The following is a 19,880-nucleotide window of genomic DNA, read 5'->3' on the forward strand; positions in this document are numbered from 1 at the left end:
TCTACATGTGCACATAGCAATATAGCAACAATACCTGACAGGGATAACCAATGCAGAACCGCCAAATGAACAGATGTTTTACTAATGGCATTATCAAATGACTGGAATGATCACCTGATGCCACCACAATCACTTTCATAGCATATTGTGGTCCAAATTATTGTTCCACCATTTTTATATACTCCAAAATGTATACTGAACAAAAAGCACAACATGAAAAGTCTTGTTCCCATGTTCCATGAGCTGAAATAAAAAGATCCCAGAAATGTTCCATATGCACAAAAAGCTTTTGTCATATTTGTTCACATCCCTGTTAGTGATCATTTCTCCTTTGCCAAGATAATCCATCCACCTAACAGGTGTGGCATATGAAGAAGCTGATTAAACAGCATTTCAAGGTATCCTATTCAGATCGATAGATTAGGGTCCAATTCATTTATTTCAATTGACCAATTTCCTTATATGAACATAACTCAGTAAAATCTTTGAAAATTATTGCATGTTGCATTTATATTTTTGTTCAGTATACATTGCAGCTGCTCCAACAAGTGATTTTAGTACACCCCCTTCTGGAAGTAAATTGCAATTACCAGAGGTGATTGGCTCGATTCAGCATCGGGCAAATTTCTTCTTGAAGGATGGTCATGTAGCCAAACAGTTATAACATTTGACTAAAACAATCATGTCAAACCTTTCTTTCATTATTTACATGATCACATCTCTCTATTATGCATGGGAATACTTTGGAACAGATTTCCAAAACTTCTAATCACTTGGAACGGATTTAGTTTTTTTTTGTCTTTTAAAATCCGCCAGTTGGGGAACTCTGCCCTAAATAATATGTCCTAAAGAGCATGTGTGCAGACAGTATTATGAATTGTTCCCAAGTTAAGAAAAACATATTTTTAATGTTTGGATTTTTCTATTTAACAAAAATGACAAGTTTTGAAATGGTCAGACTGCAATGCAGAGGTGCTTTAAATAAATACTGCATGACAAGTTTTATTCATACATTTCCCCCAAAGGTGTATTGGTCAGTTAACATGTTTAATCCAAAGCAAATTAACATAGTAAAAAATAGCCCTTAAATTATAGAAAATAAAAGTAGGGAAATAGTTTCGTAGACCTTTACCAAATTAGGACCGCAATGAAAAAATAAATAAAAGCACAAATAAAATCTTAATGGGCAACTCCGCCACTTTCAACATCTAGGTTGTTATGAAGTATTTAGTGATGTCTTACATAGTTTGTGTAACTTTATGATTTCATGTATATTGACTGTTTAGTGATGCGCAAAACCAGAAATTGTTTTCAAGTAGGATCCCTGAAATGACTAATAAAATAAATGGACAGTAATTTTCAGCTATCGATATAACCCATCTAGTTCTGATCATATGTTGCTCGGTTGTCTTCGTCTAATATCTGTAAATAAATAGACGCTCAAAAACCTATAGAATGATATGTATAGCTAGTTTACATCAATGCGTTTCTGTTGATCAAGGCTCAAATTGCCATGATTCCATTTGGCAAAACCACTCCCACCATCAACAAAGTTGCAGCTCCAAATAGCCTATATTCTCATTAGTTCCCAATAGGCCTAATATTGTTGGATGGTTGCTAAGGCTGTATTTGGCAGCTATTGTTGATCACACTACTTCCAATGCAACAGGGTTAGGTACTTAGCTAGCATTGCTAATGTCAGCACAAAATATACATTAAATGAGAGACTAGGATTCCATAGTGATTTGCCTGTAAATGTCATAATAAATGTGTTCTAACAGGCCTACATGTTGGACTGTTGTTTAAGAGAGTAGCTAAGATTAAACTCAGCTGTTATTGTTGCAAAAACCTATTTTGGATGTAGCAGTCAGGCTAGCTAGAATGCTAGCTAACCATCAGATACAGTAACGTATGCTTAGCATCTAAATTCTATTATTTGAGTGTAATGCAGTTGATTGGTGAAGGTGGGATGAACATATATTCAGCATGATATACATGCAAGCATTATAATATGAAATGCACTCAGATGAAGCTTGTAAAGCTAACTGCCGACTGGACAGAGCATTGCATCCTGGTAGGTGAAACGCACCCTGGGAATTGTAGTATACTGTAGATATGGGCAATGCAGAAGCTTAAATGACAAAAACTAGTAATCGTGCAGTATGACAGACAAAAATTAGTATCAGATCTTATGGTGGGGCATATACTAACAGCATAATAACTGGTTATAAAGTGGTTTTGTCCTTTAACTCTAAAAACTTCATACCATACACCCAACCGTTCAGCAATTGCCTTTCACACTAGTCTAACAGACTACAAACACCTTCAAAAATACACATTCCTTTACACTGATATGCATGTGAAAAACTATTTTACCAACAGAGTAAACTACTAAGGCAGTGCAACAGATCAATCACCCCAAGCACTCAAAGAACAGTATCTAAGAAGTAAAATAAATTAAATCCCTGAAAACAACTGAAGACATAAAAATTGCAGGAATGTTTTGAAGCCATACTATGAGACAGTATATATCCAGATAGGGAGACCTGCATAGTGAAGGGTGAGTTCTACTAGACGTCTATGGGCTTGGTGGCTGACAGCAGTCTGCCCTCGCTGAGGGGGTTCCTGGGGGAGCCTCTGTAGTAACACATATCCTTCTCAACCACCTGCTGTACCACAGACCTCCCACCTTCACCTCCTGGGTCTTTAACAGGTGTGTCACCTTTGGCCTTCAGTTGTACCTTGTTGGTCACGTCGCTTAGAGTGTAATTCCTGGGTTTGCGGGCGATGCTGGCTGGCTTCTTGGGTGGGACTGGAGGAGGACAGCTTTTTGTGGAGTGGACCGTGTCAAGTGTGGGGCCTCTCTGGTCATCTGCCTGGCCCTGGTGAGGCTGGCGCTGAGCCCCAGCAGACAGGCCACTCTCCAGGCTGACAGCCCCTCCCACAGGGATGGCGGTTACCTGGCTGGAGGAGGTGATACCAGCCGGTACAGGCCACCTGTTCCCCAGCAAGGAGTTGATCCTGCGGATAGACTGGCGCACAGGAGTACGCTGGAACCTGAGGGGGGACCTGACTGCTTTGGCCTGTGATTTGGGTGAACACAGGGTGAGCTTGTTGAAGCGCTGGATGTGGTCTACCACCCTTAGCCTGCGGGTCTCCAGGGTGCCTGGGGAAGGCAGCTCCACTGGCTGCTGTTCCTGCCTCTGGGGGTGGGCACTGGGTTCTGGGGATGCCACATCAACATGTACCATTACAGGCACTGTACCCACAGGGGGAAGAGGGGTCTTGAGCTCCTGAAAGTACTCCAGCCCTGAAGCTCTGTATGGAGTGGACTGGACCCCAGCAGCAATACTGCGTGTGAAGTGAGCAGGGCTCTGGATGTCCAGGGCATCGATCAGCTTGCTGCAGTTCACCTGCTCAGCCACAGTATCTGCCTCTCCCGCCACAGACCTGTCACCAGCATACAGCGACCAGTCACAGGCCTTCTCTGACAGACTGCCACATCCTTCCACTTCAAACAGGGCACTATCTATATACAAGGGAGACAGAGGAACAAACTCAATCTGACCAAATGTGATGTTCTGGTCATCAGCCAGATGCCTCCAAGGAGTTGGCATGCCAGAACGCTCTTTGTTTGGTGACACACATTTGAGTGTAGAAGATTCAGAAGGAGTTGAATCTGTTGAATCGGTTTGAGTGTTCTCAGGCTGTGTTGCCTTGCCCCCTTCAGAGGGGGCACTGTCGTCCCTCAGTACTCCCTGTAGGTCGCTGCCGGACTCAGTGAAGGCTCTTTTAATCTTGAGCAGGGTGGGCCTGGTCAGAGTCTGGCTGAATGAGCTCTCACTCTCGAGGCTCTCAGCTCTGGAGGGGAAGGGGAAGCTGGCCACCATGGGGGGCTTGGCCACCACAATGGCAGGCTCAGAGAAGTAGTTGTTCTTCAGACACATGTTAATGGGGGTGTCAGTGAAGGAGCCTCCGCTGAAGACATGGCCCTCATCAGGGGTCTCCCCACTCCAAGACGTCCGGAGGGCACTGCCGTCACACTGGGGGGTTAGCAGGTTGTCCTCTGACTTACTGTAAAACTTGGAGCCTGTGGAGCAGTGGGCATTAGCAGACATCACTTCCCACAAGGGACAACAAACACTGATCCATTTCATGCATTACTTTAGCACAAATTATGAAAGTACATTATAAATAATGTTAGTAAGTTTTTTAAAAAAGGGACTCACCCTTTGAGGCACTCTTGTTTTGCAAAACAGTAGGGCTAAATTTGGCATCTTTGGTGAAGCAAAAACTGGTGGTGCTCTCTGGAGTGGCAAGTCGCCAACCAATGAACTCTGAACCCTCTCTCTGAATCGCCAGCATGGAATAAGAAATTACATTGTTGGGATGGAGCCATATACTTTTTAGTCAATCATATAATGTTGCCTTACACTAAAACCTTTTTAAGTTATGTGAAATATTTTCTTAACTCTTCTTGAACTGCACTGTTGGTTAAGGGCTTGTAAGTAAGCATTTCACAGTAAAGACTATACTTGTTGTATTCGGCGCATGTGACAAATAAAGTTTATTTGAAAATCTGATGCATCATAATTTAAGGGTCTTCGGTGTATGGTAAAAAGTTACTCAGATGAAATTAGTGTTGGTCAATATTGTTTTATTAAATTGCAAATATACATCAGTATGTGCATTATAAAGTGACCCATGCATAAACCAAGTTACAGTTCAGTTTAGGTAAATATAATATTTGGTTAATATTAAATGTTTTTAAAGTCTTAAAATGTTAGATTTCACTTATATTAAATATTTCAGATCCTAGAATATAAACATCTTGGTTCACTAGTTTATCAGTATAAACATTCCATCAAATGTTACAGAACAGTCCTGCGGAAATAACAGAATTCTCGCCTTGAAAACAAGAACATTTGATTTAAAGTAGAAGCTCACAACCTCAAAATGGGCTCCAGTCAATTTATTATCTGAGCATGCATTATTGAAAGTAAACATATGCCCAACAGCCAAAAAAGAAAACCTAAAAAGATTAGAAATAAGTGCTACTGTGCAAAATTGTACCCCATGCATAAATGTAGATGATTTATTCTGATTAATACAATTAGTAAATTAGCTAGGGGGGGGGGGGGTTCATCGTCAAGGCTGGGATTGAGAGCAGTCTTTTCCTCCCATTTGAGGGGCAGATAATCAGTGTGAGGTCATACATGGGTATCTGCACTTACAGGGTCTCTGCTGCTCTTGCCCAGGCTGAAGCGTAGACGCAGGGACTTGCGAACATTTTCTTTCTTGGCGACCTTGGGAGAGAAGCAACCAGCCTTCCCCGACTCTACTCTGAAAAACAGACAAGAACATACTGTTTCAACCATTGTCAAGTTATAAATATTATACAATATAAACATTTAATAAGAAGGCCTCTCCTCCGATGCAACAGAGTGTGAAATGAAAAGGTTGGTGTGTTTGAGATCGTTATCAGCTTAGACATTAAGTTGTCATCTGCTTGAGCAGTACATGAACAGGGTGCATTTTCAATTCCACATAGGATCAGGAAATAGCCTTTGAGAAACCACATGATGTACAGTGGGGGAAACAAGTATTTGATACACTGCCGATTTCGCAGGTTTTCCTACTTACAAAGCATGTAGAGGTCTGTAATTTTTATGATAGGTACACTTCAACTGTGAGAGACGGAATCTAAAACAAAAATCCAGAAAATCACATTGTATGATTTTTAAGTAATTAATTTGCATTTTATTGCATGACATAATTATTTGATCACCTACCAACCAGTAAGAATTACGGCTCTCACAGACCTGTTAGTTTTTCTTTTAGAAACCCTCCTGTTCTCCACTCATTACCTGTATTAACTGCACCTGTTTGAACTCGTTACCTGTATAAAAGACACCTGTCCACACACTCAATCAAACAGACTCCAACCTCTCCACAATGGCCAAGACCAGAGAGCTGTGTAAAAACATCAGGAATAAAATTGTAGACCAGCACAAGGCTGGGATGGGCTACAGGACAATAGGCAAGCAGCTTGGTGAGAAGGCAACAACGGTTGGCGCAATTATTAGAAAATGGAAGAAGTTCAAGATGACGGTCAATCACCCTCGGTCTGGGGCTCCATGCAAGATCTCACCTCGTGGGGCATCAATGATCATGAGGAAGGTGAGGGATCAGCCCAGAACTACACGGCAGGACCTGGTCAATGACCTGAAGAGAGCTGGGACCACAGTCTCAAAGAAAACCATTAGTAACACACTACGCCGTCATGGATTAAAATCCTGCAGCGCACGCAAGGTCCCCCTGCTCAAGCCAGCGCATGACCAGGTCCGTCTGAAGTTTGCCAATGACCATCTGGATGATCCAGAGGAGGAATGGGAGAAGGTCATGTGGTCTGATGAGACAAAAATAGAGCTTTTTGGTCTAAACTCCACTCGTCGTGTTTGGAGGAAGAAGAAGGATGAGTACAACCCCAAGAACACCATCCCAACCGTGAAGCATGGAGGTGGAAACATCATTCTTTGGGGATGCTTTTCTGCAAAGGGGGCAGGACGACTGCACCGTATTGAGTAGAGGATTGATGAGGCCATGTATCGCGAGATCTTGGCCAACAACCTCCTTCCCTCAGTGAGAGCATTGAAGATGGGTCGTGGCTGGGTCTTCCAGCATGACAACGACCCGAAACACACAGCCAGGGCAACTAAGGAGTGGCTCCGTAAGAAGCATCTCAAGGTGCTGGAGTGGCCTAGCCAGTCTCCAGACCTGAACCCAATAGAAAATCTTTGGAGGGAGCTGAAAGTCCGTATTGCCCAGCGACAGCCCCGAAACCTGAAGGATCTGGAGGTCTGTATGGAGGAGTGGGACAAAATCCCTCCTGCAGTGTGTGCAAACCTGGTCAAGAACTACAGGAAAAGTATGATCTCTGTAATTGCAAACAAAGGTTTCTCTACCAAATATTAAGTTCTGCTTTTCTGATGTATCAAATACTTATGTCATGCAATAAAATGCAAATTAATTATTTAAAAATCATACAATTTGATTTTCTGGATTTTTGTTTTAGATTCCGTCTCTCACAGTTGAAGTGTACCTATGATAAAAATTACAGACCTCTACATGCTTCGTAAGTAGGAAAACCTGCAAAATCGACAGTGTATCAAATACTTGTTCTCCCCACTGTATGTACCTGTCGACAAAATGTCGGTGACTCAGTCGTTTGCTCTTTCTCCTTGCAGACCTGGCAGACTGCCCGCTGGACCTCCCAACTAAGGCCAAAGCATTATGGGAGGAGTCGAGGGTTTTTGAGGCACTTGGGTCAAGGTATCCTGAAAAACAGGAGCAACACACTCAATGCACATGAATACTTTTTAGTAAAAAATAAAAACTTTGATTAAATACGGCTGTGAGTCATTGTGGAGTTACCTGGTCCAGGAGTGGAGCTTCCACCGAACAGAGTATTAGGAAATAATTCTAAACCAAGGTTCTTTTTGATGGATCTCCGTTTCTTGTTGGAGAATCCATAACTATGACCAGATTCCAAAGGAATTTCTCTCTTGGAGCTGGGAGTAATTATCACAGGAGTTGCAGAAGAAAAGACTGGGGGGAAAGAACTTTTTTTTTTTAATCACAAGAGTGAATTCACTATTAGGTCACAGTCTCCCACATAAATATTCAGAACAGCTGAAATAATTTGCTAAAATTCTTGATTAGCATCGATTGATAAAATTAAAGCCAAATACAAGCACACAGACAGAGTAGGCAAGACAATTTGGGCAGGCATCAAATCATTAATGTAATAGCAAGAAAAAAAATGACAAGACAGTGTTACTACTCATTCACTACATAAGCGCAAATGAAAAAAAAATCTTAAAAAAATTAAGAGTTGCATTTCTGTGAAAGACAAGCAGCCGATTCCTTGTTGCAGGCTGGATTAAATGAATGCGTCAGAGCTATGGGGCATTGATGCTCTCATTCGACGGCAGGAGGCGAAACCTAACCGAGGTACCTACCATATCTGTCAGACTGGGGAGTATTTGTGGGTGTTCTATTTGTTTTTAACTTATTCAGAGCTCCATTGACCATATCTGCAATGCAAAAACCATTCCATATCTTGAAATTCAATGGAGATTTACAGAGGAAGAATAAGCCTATAACATTGGATCATTTAATATAACTTCAAAGACGACCCAATGCTGGAAAAAATACAAATTCTACGGGCAATGTTCTTCCAGGGTATCTTACCCCCTAGACTGCGCCTGCATCTCCTCTTGGCCCCTGAATTTGTGTCCAAGTCCTCTAGTCGCTCAAGAGTAGGGGACAGAACACCTGCCTCACAGCCCAGCATGGTTGGAATCTTCTCCATGATGAACTGAGGTACCACACCTACCACACAGAGACACATTTTAGATACTGTTTGCTATGAACATTCCCTTTTAACTTTCAATCACCAGTTGATTGATGACACTACAATAACAAAGCTTGAACTGCTACCGAAGTCTGAAGCGTGTTCTATAAGGCAGTGGACCACAGCTGCCTGTTGCTTGAGGCGTTTCTCTGTGCTGGCGTTCATCTTGTCTGCCCCGTCTCCAGCGTGTAAGAGGTTGGGAGCCATGATCACAGACAGGTTACTGCTGTCCATCTTATTCACACCACTCCTGAGAGAAAAAGCAAAACCAGATTGAGAAAGAATGATTGACCAAGTCCAAATGGTAGTGTGAAATGATACTATTTAATGAGACAAACTTGTGAAATCATACCTTTGAGAGACTTTGTTGAGGAAGCCAAAAAAGTAACGTAGAATGCTCATGTTCCGGTCAGGCAGTACACAGGACAGCAGCAGGGTGGCAGAGGTCCTCTCTTCCTCTGTGGGCAGCTGCTGGGCCTTGAGGAAGGCATCATGCAGCTCTGTAGGCATAACAGGATCTGGTAGCTCCCTAAAGAACTGCTTGACCAAGCCAGCCACATCACACGGCAGGGCAGTGGACAGGCACCGCTCACCCTTATCCAACTTCACCTGCACAGAAAAAAAACAAAAAACAATACGGCCTTGTGTTTAACTATTCCAGCAGCCAGGGCCTTCCTATTTATAGCAAGGTCAACTCCAGCAGGGTCAATCTCCAGCCATCACTCACCCGGAGTGCTTTCAGACGAACAACGGAGCCAGACTTTCTGAACAAGCCCTCTGTATCCACATGCTCCAGCAGACTTGCACATGCATCTATGAGAAAGCTGGGCGAGCAAGGGGATAGGAGAAACATTAGGCCTAAAAAAAGGACAGAGAATAGGCCTAACACACACAAATGAAGGACGACAAAATATTTTGTTAGAAAGTAGAAGTTCTAGCTAAGATAAACACCTATCTTACCATGGTATACTCCCATTCTCCACACTGTACTGCAGAAGGCTTTCCAGCGGTACACCAAACACTTTCACCTGGAAAACATGTTAAAACAAGTTTATGTTTGATTTCAATAAGGAAGGCTTTGCATGGCAGCTGGTTTAATTATCCTACATAGGCCTAAGCTCACTAATAAGCTTCGACTTGGTATCCCATCCAAATTCCCGCCACGGAAATGTCTGTGAAAGGGCACACGTCTTTACATGGGATTTGTCCCCATTTAACAGAAGGCCCTGAAAGCTGTTTTACAACAGTTAGGCATTCCCCTACCAAAAGGAAGTAGTTTGTAACTCATCACCTGATCAAAATACAAGCTAGCGCTATGTTGTGGCTGCCAAGCGTCAAACATTCCGCTAAGTATTTTAGTGAGAGACTGGAAAATAGGTGCCTAGTTGTGCTTTTGAAAAACAACAGCCTACTACAGTATAATGACAGCCCTGTGCCTTTTACTTGCTACATTTTCTGCCAGTAAATTTCACCTGCCCCATGGAAAGAAAGTACAAGTTTAATGGACCAAACCAACTGCCTTAAATCAAATTAGGCTAACTGCCAAAGGCAAGCATGTGCCATGTACTACCGTCTCATCACCAAGCCCAATTAAACAGTCCACGGCACTATTATGTATGCCAAATGTGTCTACTATTGTCAATCATTTGAAACATTAGCAACAATTCACTTCAAATCAAATTTTATTGGTCACATACACATGGTTAGCAGATGTTAATGTGAGTGTAGTGAAATGCTTGTACTTCTAGTTCCGACAGCAGTAATATCTAACAAGTAATCTAGCAATTTCCCAACAACTACCTAATACACATAACTCTAAAGGGGTGAATGAGAATATGTACATATAAATATATGGATGAGCGGAATAGGCAAGGTACAATAAGATGGTATAAAATACAGTATATACATATAATATGAGTAATGTAAGATATGTAAACATTATTAGTGGCATTATTTAAAGTCACTAATGATTCATTTAAAGTGGCCAGTGATTGGGTCTCCATGTAGGCAGCAGCCTCTGAGTTAGTGATTGCTGTTTAGCAGTCTGATGGCCTTGAGATAGACTGAAAAGCAGCTTCTTGGTCCCAGCTTTGATGCACCTGTACTGACCTCGCCTTATGGATGATAGCGGCGTGAACAGGCAGTGGCTCGGGTGGTTGTTGTCCTTGATGATCTTTTTGGCCTAACTGTGACATTGAGTGCTGTAGGTGTCATGGAGGGCAGGTAGTTTACCGCCGGTGATGCGTTGTGCAGACCACACCACCCTCTGGAGAGCCTTGCGGTTGAGCGTGGTGCAGTTGCCGTACCAGGCTGTGATAAAGCCTGACAGGATGCTCTCGATTGTGCATCTGTAAAAGTATGTCAGGCTGTTGGGTGAAAAGCCACATTTCTTCAGCCTCCTGAGGTTGAAGAGGTGCTGTTGCGCCTTCAGTTTGTCTGTGACGTGTACACAAAGGAACTTGAAGCTTTCCACCTTCTCCACCGTTGTCCCTTCGATGTGGATAGTCCACGATCTTATCCTGTGTTTTGTTGACGAGTGAGTTTTTTTCCTCCAAAAACCACACTACAAATGCCCTCACTTCCTCCCTCTAGGCTGTCTTGTAGTTGTTGGTAATTAAGCCCACTACAGTTGTGTCGTCTGCAAACCTGATCGAGTTTGTAGGCGTGCATGGCCACGCAGTTGTGGGTGAACTGGAGTACAGGAGGCGGCTAAGCACGCACGCTTATTGGACCCCAGTGTTGAGGGTCAGTGAAGTAGAGATGTTTCCTACCTTCACCACCTGGGGGAAGCCCTTCAGAAAGTCCAGGACCCAATTGCACAGGGCGGGGTTGAGACCCAGGGCCTCCAGCTTGATAATGCTTTTGGAGGGTACTATGGTGTTGAATGTTGCGCTCTAGTCTATGAACAGCATTCTTACATAGGTATTCCTCTTGTCCAGATGGGATAAGGCAGTGTGATGGCGATTGCATCGTCTGTAGACCTGCGGTATGCAAACTGAAGTGGGTCTAGGGTGGCCAGTAAGGTGGAGGTGATATGATCATTGACTAGTCTCTCAATGCACTTCATGATGACAGAAGTGAGTGCTATGGGGCTGTAGTCATTTAGTTCAGTTTTCTTTGCCTTCTTGGGTACAGGAAGAATGGTGGCCATCTTGATGCACTTAACTAGCTAGTTACGAACCACCAACACAATTCAGACGACAGACTAATCCAACAATGAAAGTGAATTACAATGACAGAATGCAAATTAGCTAGTCAGCCAGAATGGTTCTCAAAAGGACTCTTTTCACGCCACTTCGTTACGAAGCGACTTTCGCTAACCCATCCATTTTCCTAACCTGATACGTTAATTATCCTAACCTGCTGCCTAAATTACATGAATCTGTTACGAAAACAAACCACTTCCGTAAAAGTGTTTCTCGGTTTGCAAACAAGGAATTTTAGCTAGCTAACGTTAGCTACTTAGCCCACCAACTGACTCATTCAGGCACTGTTTTACAAACAAAGTCTGACAATTCTGTCTAAGAGTAACGTTAAGCATTTGAGTGTTTATCTAGCTTGTAAGCTAAACAAAAATAGACGTAGTTAACGTTACCTTGTTGTTAGCTGTCAACTTGCAGCTGGTGCGTGCTTTGTTTTTGTTCCAATTCTTAGTCTTTATCCCATAAGCAGTACGAAGGTGTTGCACAATAGCCAGACGCATCACATTTCTTTCCATTACCTTCATCTTTCACTTTACAAATTACTTTCACTGTGCCTTCTTAAACTTTCAACATATACTGTACCAACTTAGCCAACTTGCAGGTCTATGCTTAGCTACTATCATCCCTCTTGAATCTAACGCGTCAGCATAACAGCTAAATTAGTTATCGTAGCCCTGGTCCCCTTCCTTTTAAATCGCCAAAAATTATTTGCGTATTCCCTTCTCATTCAAAACAATCTAGCTAACTTGACATACCAAATCATTCTACACGTAACCTGCAACTAGCTAGGTCGACCAAAAGCAACCGCCGAGTCACTGCCAATTATCCAGTCCCAGCAGAATCGACCCAGCTAGGCGCGATCATTCTCGTGTGGCTAGCCCACGTTCGAAATCATCTAACGTTAGCTAAATAACAATTCTCATAGCTAGCTAACCATAACTAATGTATATTACCGTATGCCTAAATCTATATTCTAGCATTTACCTGAATACATAGCTATTCTCTTGTTTTATATAATCTGAATTGCTTTAGCTAGCTACATTGCTTGCAGACTACGTTTCCCTGAAATATTTTTCCGCACATCTTTTAAACGGCAATAGCGTTTCACATGTTCCGCTCTGATTGGCTAGAGTGGGTTCAAAATATTAAGACCCACGCAATGTTATTTTTCTTCTTCGTTGGGGTTTATCGGCTGTTGGCATCCAACATTATGGTGCATTACCGCCACCTAATGTACTGGAGTGTGGGCCAGAGATTTTGAAAAACTAAATCCTAACTCAAACCCGTTTCTATAAAAAAAATATAACAACATTTTTGAACCTATGGCTGCGTTTCAAACTCAAAGTAGACAGCCCCAATGGCTGCGTTTCAAACTCAAAGTAGACAGCCCTATGCCCTTGGGGGAATCCCCGCGGTCATATTTGTCGTCGGTCCAAATGATTAGCCAAGCAAGGGAAGTTTGCAAGGCCCTCAGCCCTTGTTTTTAATGGAGTTTGCGAGTGTCACTTCGGGGCCTGAAACGCCCCATAATTCAATTCGCGACGATTGTACATCTGCTAAGAAAAGTCCGCCGAAACGTAAAACCTCAATGTCCTTTTGGAGTGAAAATACAAGTGTAAGTAAAAACGAATGTAAATAGGTTAGACATTTTGCTACTACTGTACAAACACATCTCCTAAAAGTAATTATGTTTTTGTTTGGTGAGTTTTTGGAAATTGTCAAACGTTTGCCTTCTTCAGAAGTAGCTAGGCAGGCAAACATTAGTTCGCTTGCTATCATACAGTAGGCATATATTAATAATTATTTAGTAAATATAAGTTGACATGCAATCATAACTGACTGTGGTGCATATAAAGCACCCACAAGCTACTGTATCAATACATGATCCACTGTCTCTGTTTCCTGGCAATAATCACACTTTCCTGTCGGATTATTTCCTATCACATTTAAAGTCTTACTCAACTGGCTGTGTCCTACCCTTAATCTTGTAACAATAGCCTCCTCTATTCTGCCCCTTCCTGCTGTCCTGTTTTTCACTCATTATAAGTAGTGTCTTTGTACATCTTCCCATGAGCACCATTGCAGGGTTGCTATTTGTTCCTTGTGATGGGGTATTTCTGTGATCCAGCATGACCAGGTATTTTTTATTTTTCACCTTTTTATATTTCACCTTTATTTAACCAGGTAGGCTAGTTGAGAACAGGTTCTCATTTGCAACTGCGACCTGGCCAAGATAAAGCAAAGCAGTTCGACACATACAACAACACAGAGTTACACATGGAATAAACTAACATACAATCAATAATACAGTAGAAAAATCTATATACAGCCTGTGCAAATGAGGTAGGATAAGAGAGGTAAGGCAATAAATAGGCTGTGGTGGCGAAGTAAAAACAATATAGCAATTAAACACTCAAATGGTAGAATGTGCAGAAGATGAATGTTGCAAGTAGAGATACTGGGGTGCAAAGGAGCAAGATAAATAAATAAATACAGTATGGGGATGAGGTAGATTGGATGGGCTATTTACAAATGAGCTATGTACAGGTGCAGTGATCTGTGAGCTGCTCTGACAGCTGGTGCTTAATGCTAGTGAGGGAGGTAGGAGTCTCCAGCTTTAGTGATTTTTGCAGTTCGCTCCAGTCATTGGCAGCAGAGAACTGGAAGGAGAGGCGGCCGAAGGAAGAATTGGCTTTGGGGGTGTCCAGTGAGATATACCTGCTGGAGCGCGTGCTACGGGTGGGTGCTGCTATGGTGACCAGTGAGCTGAGATAAGGCGAGCTTTACCTAGCAGAGACTTGTAGATGACCTGGAGCCAGTGTCTTTGGCGACGAGTATGAAGCGAGGGCCAGCCAACGAGAGCGTACAGGTCGCAGTGGTGGGTAGTATATGGGGCTTTGGTGACAAAACGGATGGCACTGTGATAGACTGCATCCAATTTGTTGAGTAGAGTGTTGGAGGCTATTTTGTAAATGATATCGCAGAAGTCGAGGATCGGTAGGAAAGTCAGTTTTACGAGGGTATGTTTTGCAGCATGAGTGAAGGATGCTTTGTTGCGGAATAGGAAGCCGATTCTAGATTTAATTTTGGATTGGAGATGTTTAATGTGAATCTGGAAGGAGAGTTTACAGTCTAACCAGACACCTAGGTATTTGTAGTTGTCCACATATTCTAAGTCAGAGCCGTCCAGAGTAGTGATGCTGGACGGGCGGCCAGGTGTGGGCAGCGATCGGTTGAAGAGCATGCATTTAGTTTTACCTGTATTTAATAGCAGTTGGAGGCCACGGAAGGAGAGTTGTATGGCATTGAAGCTCATCTGGAGGTTAGTTAACACAATGTCCAAAGAAGGGCCAGAGGTGTACAGAATGGTGTCGTCTGCGTAGAGGTAGATCAGAGAATCACCAGCAGCAAGAGCGACATCATTGATGTATACAGAGAAGAGAGTCGGCCCGAGAATTGAACCCTGTGGCAACCCCATAGAGACTGCCAGAGGTCCGGACAACAGGCCCTCCGATTTGACACACTGAACTCTATCAGAGAAGTAGTTGGTAAACCAGGCGAGGCAATCATTTGAGAAACCAAGGCTGTTGAGTCTGCCAATAAGAATGTTGTGATTGACAGAGTCGAAATCCTTAGCCAGGTTGATGAATACGGCTTCACAGTAATGTCTTATCGATGGCGGTTATGATATTGTTTAGGACCTTGAGCGTGGCTGAGGTGCACCCATGACCAGCTCTGAAACCAGATTGCATAGCGGAGAAGGTACGGTGGGATTCGAAATGGTCGGTAATCTGTTTGTTAACTTGGCTTTCGAAGACCTTAGAAAGGCAGGGTAGCATAGATATAGGTCTGTAGCAGTTTGGGTCTAGAGTGTCTCCCCCTTTGAAAAGGGGCATGACCGCGGCAGCTTTCCAATCTTTGGGAATCTCAAACGATACGAAAGAGAGGTTGAACAGGCTAGTAGTAGGGGTTGCAACAATTTCGGCAGACAATTTTAGAAAGAGAGGGTCCAGATTGTCTAGCCCGGCTGATTTGTAGGGGTCCAGAACATCAGCTATCTGGATTTGGGTGAAGGAGAAGTGGGGGAGGTTTGAGTGAGTTGCTGTGGGGAGCGTAGGGCTGTTGACCGGGGTAGGGGTAGCCAGGTGGAAAGCATGGCCAGCCGTAGAAAAATGCTTATTGAAATTCTCAATTATAGTGGTTTTGTCAGTGGCAACATTGTTTCCTAGCCTCAGTGCAGTGGGCAGCTGGGAGGGGGTGCTCTTATTCTCCATGGACTTTACAGTGTCCCAGAACTTATTTGAGTTTGTGCTACAGGATGCAAATTTCTGTTTGAAAAAGCTAGCCTTAGCTTTCCTAACTGCCTGTGTATATTTGTTCCCAACTTCCCTGAAAAGTTGCATATCACGGGGGCTGTTCGATGCTAATGCAGAACGCCACAGGATGTTTTTGTGCTGGTCAGTGGCAGTCAGGTCTGGAAAGAACCAAGAGCTATATCTGTTCCTGGTTCTACATTTTTTGAATGGGGCATGCTTATTTAAGATGGTGAGGAAGGCACTTTTAAAGAATAACCAGGCATCCTCTACTGACGGGATGAGGTCAATATCCTTCCAGGATACCCTGGCCAGGATGATTAGAAAGGCCTGCTCGCTGAAGGGTTTTAGGGAGCGTTTGACAGTGATGAGGGGTGGTCGTTTGACAGCAGACCCATTACGGATGCAGGCAATGAGGCTGAGATCTTGGTTGAAAAGAGCAGAGGTGTATTTGGAGGGCAAGTTGGTTAGGATGATATCTATGAGGGTGCCCGTGTTTATGGATTTGGGGTTGTACCTGGTGGGTTCATTAATAATTTGTGTGAGATTGAGGGCATCAAGCTTAGATTGTAGGATGGCCGGGGTGTTAAGCATGTCACAGTTTACGTCACCTAGTAGCACAAGCTCTGAGGATAGATGGGGGCAATCAATTCACATATGGTGTCCAGGGCACAGCTGGTGGCAGAGGGTGGTCTATAGCAAGCGGCAACGGTGAGAGACTTGTTTCTGGAAAGATGGATTTTTAGAAGTAGAAGCTCGAATTGTTTGTGTACAGACCTGGATAGTAAGACAGAACTCTGCAGGCTATCTCTGCAGTAGATTGCAACACCGCCACCTTTGGCAGTTCTATCTTGTCAGAAAAAGTTATAGTTAGGGATGGACATTTCAGGGTTTTTGGTGGTTTTCCTAAGCCAGGATTCAGACACGGCTAAGACATCCGGGTTGGCAGAGTGTGCTAAAGCAGTGAATAAAGCAAACTGAGTGAGTAGGCTTCTAATGTTAACATGCATGAAACCAAGGCTTTTACGGTTACTGAAGTCAACAAATGAGAGCGCCTGGGGAGTAGGAGTGGAGCTAGCACTGCAGGTCCTGGATTAACCTCTACATCACCAGAGGAGAAGTAGGATAAGGGTACGGCTAAAGGCTATTAGAACTGGCTGTCTAGCACGTTCGGAACAGAGTAAAAGGAATAGGTTTCTGGGCACGATAGCATAGATTCAAGGCATAATGTACAGACAAAGGTATGGTAGGAAGAGAGTGCATTGGAGGTAAACCTAGGCATTGAGTAATGATGAGAGATATAGTCTCTAGAGACGTTTAAACAGGTGATGTCATCGCATATGTGGGAGGTGGAACAACATGGTTGGTTAAGGCATATTGAGCAGGGCTAGAGGCTCTACAGTGAAATAAGACAGTAATCACTAACCAGGACAGTAATGGACAAGGCATATTGATATTAGAGTAGAGGCATGTGTAGCCAAGAGATCGTATGGGTCCAGTGAGTGGTTGGGCTGGCTGGGGACACGGCGATTCAGACAGTTAGCAGGCCGGGGCTAGCAAGCTAGCAGAAGAGCCTTAGAGGGACGTCACGATGGAGGAAAGTCTGTTTTTGCCTCCTCCGTGCGGTGACGTCGATAGACCAGTCGTGGATTTGTAGGGTTCCAAGTAGCAGATGGGTCCAAGTCCAATTGGAAAAATGGGTATAGTGGTCCAAGAAACTGGCCGATGGATCAGCTAACAGTCCAATATGCTCTAGATAGCTAGCAGGCCGTGGTTAGCAGAATGGGCCTTCGGGGGACATCGCCCCTGAGGGGCCTGTTGGAATCCTCGGGCAGATTATGTCGGTATTTCAGTCGTGAAGTATCGGCGGGGTTCTGTGCCCCGTACCGGCAGTAGAAGGGGTCCGGATATTGTAGCCCAGGAGTGGGCTTCAGGAATAGCCCAGGAGCCCTAGCCGGGAGATGGGCCTAGCATGGGCTTACTCCAGGCTAATTGGTGCTTGCTCCGGGACGGAAACATTAGCCAGGAGTAGTCAACCCGGGTTGCGGTTAGCTAGCTTCAATGATCCAGATGAAAAGGTTCAGAGTTTACTGTAGGAATCCAGGGATATGGAGAGAAAAATAGGTCCGGTATGCTCTGGTTTGAAACGCGTTGTACGAACTGGCGAGAGCTTTCCGAGCTAAAGGTTAGCTGATGACTGCTAGCAGTGGTTAGCTGACTGATAGCTGGTAGCTAGTTAGCTGGCTAGCTTCAGTTGAGGGATTCCAGATCCGAGGTAAATAGAAATACTTTAGAAAAAAACAGATCCACACCACATTGGGTGAGGCGGGTTGCAGGAGAGTATTTTGAAGATGAGGATTAGGAAAAATAATTTAAAAAAGAATGCGAAGACAAATATATAAAAAGATATATACATGGGACACAACAGGACAAAGACAAAGACGTCTGACTGCTACGCCATCTTGGATTATGGGTCAGCACCTGCTCTATTTGCTTTTGCCATCAGTCTTTTGGCTGTTTTCACTGCCGATTCCACTTTCCCATTACTTTGCGGGTATCCTGGAGACAATGTTTTGTGTGTAAAGTCCCAAGCCTTGCTGAACCTTCAGAAGTTGTCTGAAGAGTACTTGGGACCATTGTCTGAGTAAAGGATGTCAGGTATCCCATAGCGTGCAAAGTGTGTCTTCAGTTTTTGAATGACCGTTTTCGACTGTGTGTTCTCCAAATGGTCCACTTCCCAGAAGTTGGAGAGATAATCAACTGTGACCATGTAGTCTCTGTCGTTGAACTGGAACAGGTCAGTCCCTATTTTTTCCCAGGGATACTTTGGTGCTTCGTGTGGCCTCAATGTTTCTTTCTGCTGCTTCATACCCCATGCAGTGCAGGTTCTACATTGTGCCATGTATGTTCTCAGCTGTGCATTCATGCCTGGCCAGTAGACACACTCGCAAGCTCTTCTCAGACTTCCCTCTGTTCCTATGTGTGAGGAATAGATTCGCTGCATTATCTCTGACCTGAGGGCAGTAGGCACAATGACTCGCTGACCTCTGAAGATAACTCCATTTAACTCCACTTAGTTCATCTCTGTTGTGAAAATACATGGCTACTTTCAAGGGTACATGTTCTTTCACTTCAGGCCACCCCTGCAGAATCACATTTTTCAGTGTCTGGAGCTCCCGGTCCAGCTCAGTGGCTCTCTGGATGTGCTTTAGTCTCTTGCTTGACACAGGGAGGTAGTGTACCATATTGATTGATTCCACTTCGACCTCCACACGGCCTCTGTTGTCTTGTTCTGTGAGGTACGCCCTGCTCAGGGTTTTGGCCAGCACCACATGTTTTCCCGGAACGTATCAGAGACTGACCTCGTAGTTTTGGAGTCTTATGAGCATGCGTTGTAGTCTTTTTGGTGCGCTGAGGAGAGACTTTGTCATGATGCTCTCTAGAGGCTTGTGATCTGACTGCACTTCCACAGTTCATCCATATGTGAATTGGTGGAACCTCTCCATGCCAAACACCACTGCAAGCAGCTCCTTCTCTATCTGTGCATACCCTTTTTCAGTCTCTGTCAGGGCTCTGCAAGCAGCTCCTTCTCTATCTGTGCATACCCTTTTTCAGCCTCTGTCATGGCTCTGCTGGCGTATGCTATTGGTTGTCCTCCCTGCATCAAGGCTGCTCCTAACCCACTCTCTGAAGCATCACACTGTAGTACAAGCTGCTCTGTTGGGTTGTATTATTTTAGCACAGGGGTCTGTGCAATGGTATCCCTGATTTTATTGAAAGCCTGCTCATGTCTCTCTGACCACTCCCACAGTGAGTCCTTGTGTGTTAGCTGTGGCTCGCAGAGCTCCGCAGAGCTCCGTGGCGTGGCTGCAGAACTTGGCTAGGTAGTTTACCATGCCCAGGAAGCGCTGCACCCCCTGCACATCTGTAGGCCTAGGCATCTGTTTG

At 43.9% G+C, this 19,880-nt stretch overlaps 1 protein-coding gene across 3 annotated transcripts; it reads right to left on the reverse strand.

Annotated features, from left to right (window-relative positions):
* Window positions 1-888: 888 nt before the first annotated feature.
* LOC139553628 (rho GTPase-activating protein 11A-like) lies at window positions 889-13,073 on the reverse strand. 3 transcript variants are annotated; one of them, XM_071366168.1, is made up of 12 exons: window positions 12,012-13,073; window positions 9,377-9,444; window positions 9,144-9,240; window positions 8,769-9,025; window positions 8,503-8,666; window positions 8,254-8,394; window positions 8,022-8,096; window positions 7,435-7,608; window positions 7,199-7,337; window positions 5,235-5,343; window positions 4,230-4,350; window positions 889-4,090 (listed from the first exon to the last, which is right to left on the reverse strand). In XM_071366168.1, the coding sequence occupies exons 1-12, from the start codon at window positions 12,141-12,143 to the stop codon at window positions 2,571-2,573; spliced, it is 2,997 nt and encodes a 998-aa protein (XP_071222269.1). In that variant the 5' UTR covers window positions 12,144-13,073; the 3' UTR covers window positions 889-2,570. The 3 variants fall into 3 exon arrangements, with proteins under 3 accessions (XP_071222269.1, XP_071222270.1, XP_071222271.1); XM_071366169.1 differs by lacking the exon at window positions 8,022-8,096; XM_071366170.1 differs by lacking the exons at window positions 889-4,090; window positions 4,230-4,350 and having other exon boundaries at window positions 5,082-5,343.
* Between the last annotated feature and the right edge of the window lie 6,807 nt (window positions 13,074-19,880).

The sequence above is a fragment of the Salvelinus alpinus genome, chromosome 25 (assembly GCF_045679555.1).
Source record: "Salvelinus alpinus chromosome 25, SLU_Salpinus.1, whole genome shotgun sequence".
Lineage (NCBI taxonomy): Eukaryota > Metazoa > Chordata > Actinopteri > Salmoniformes > Salmonidae > Salvelinus > Salvelinus alpinus.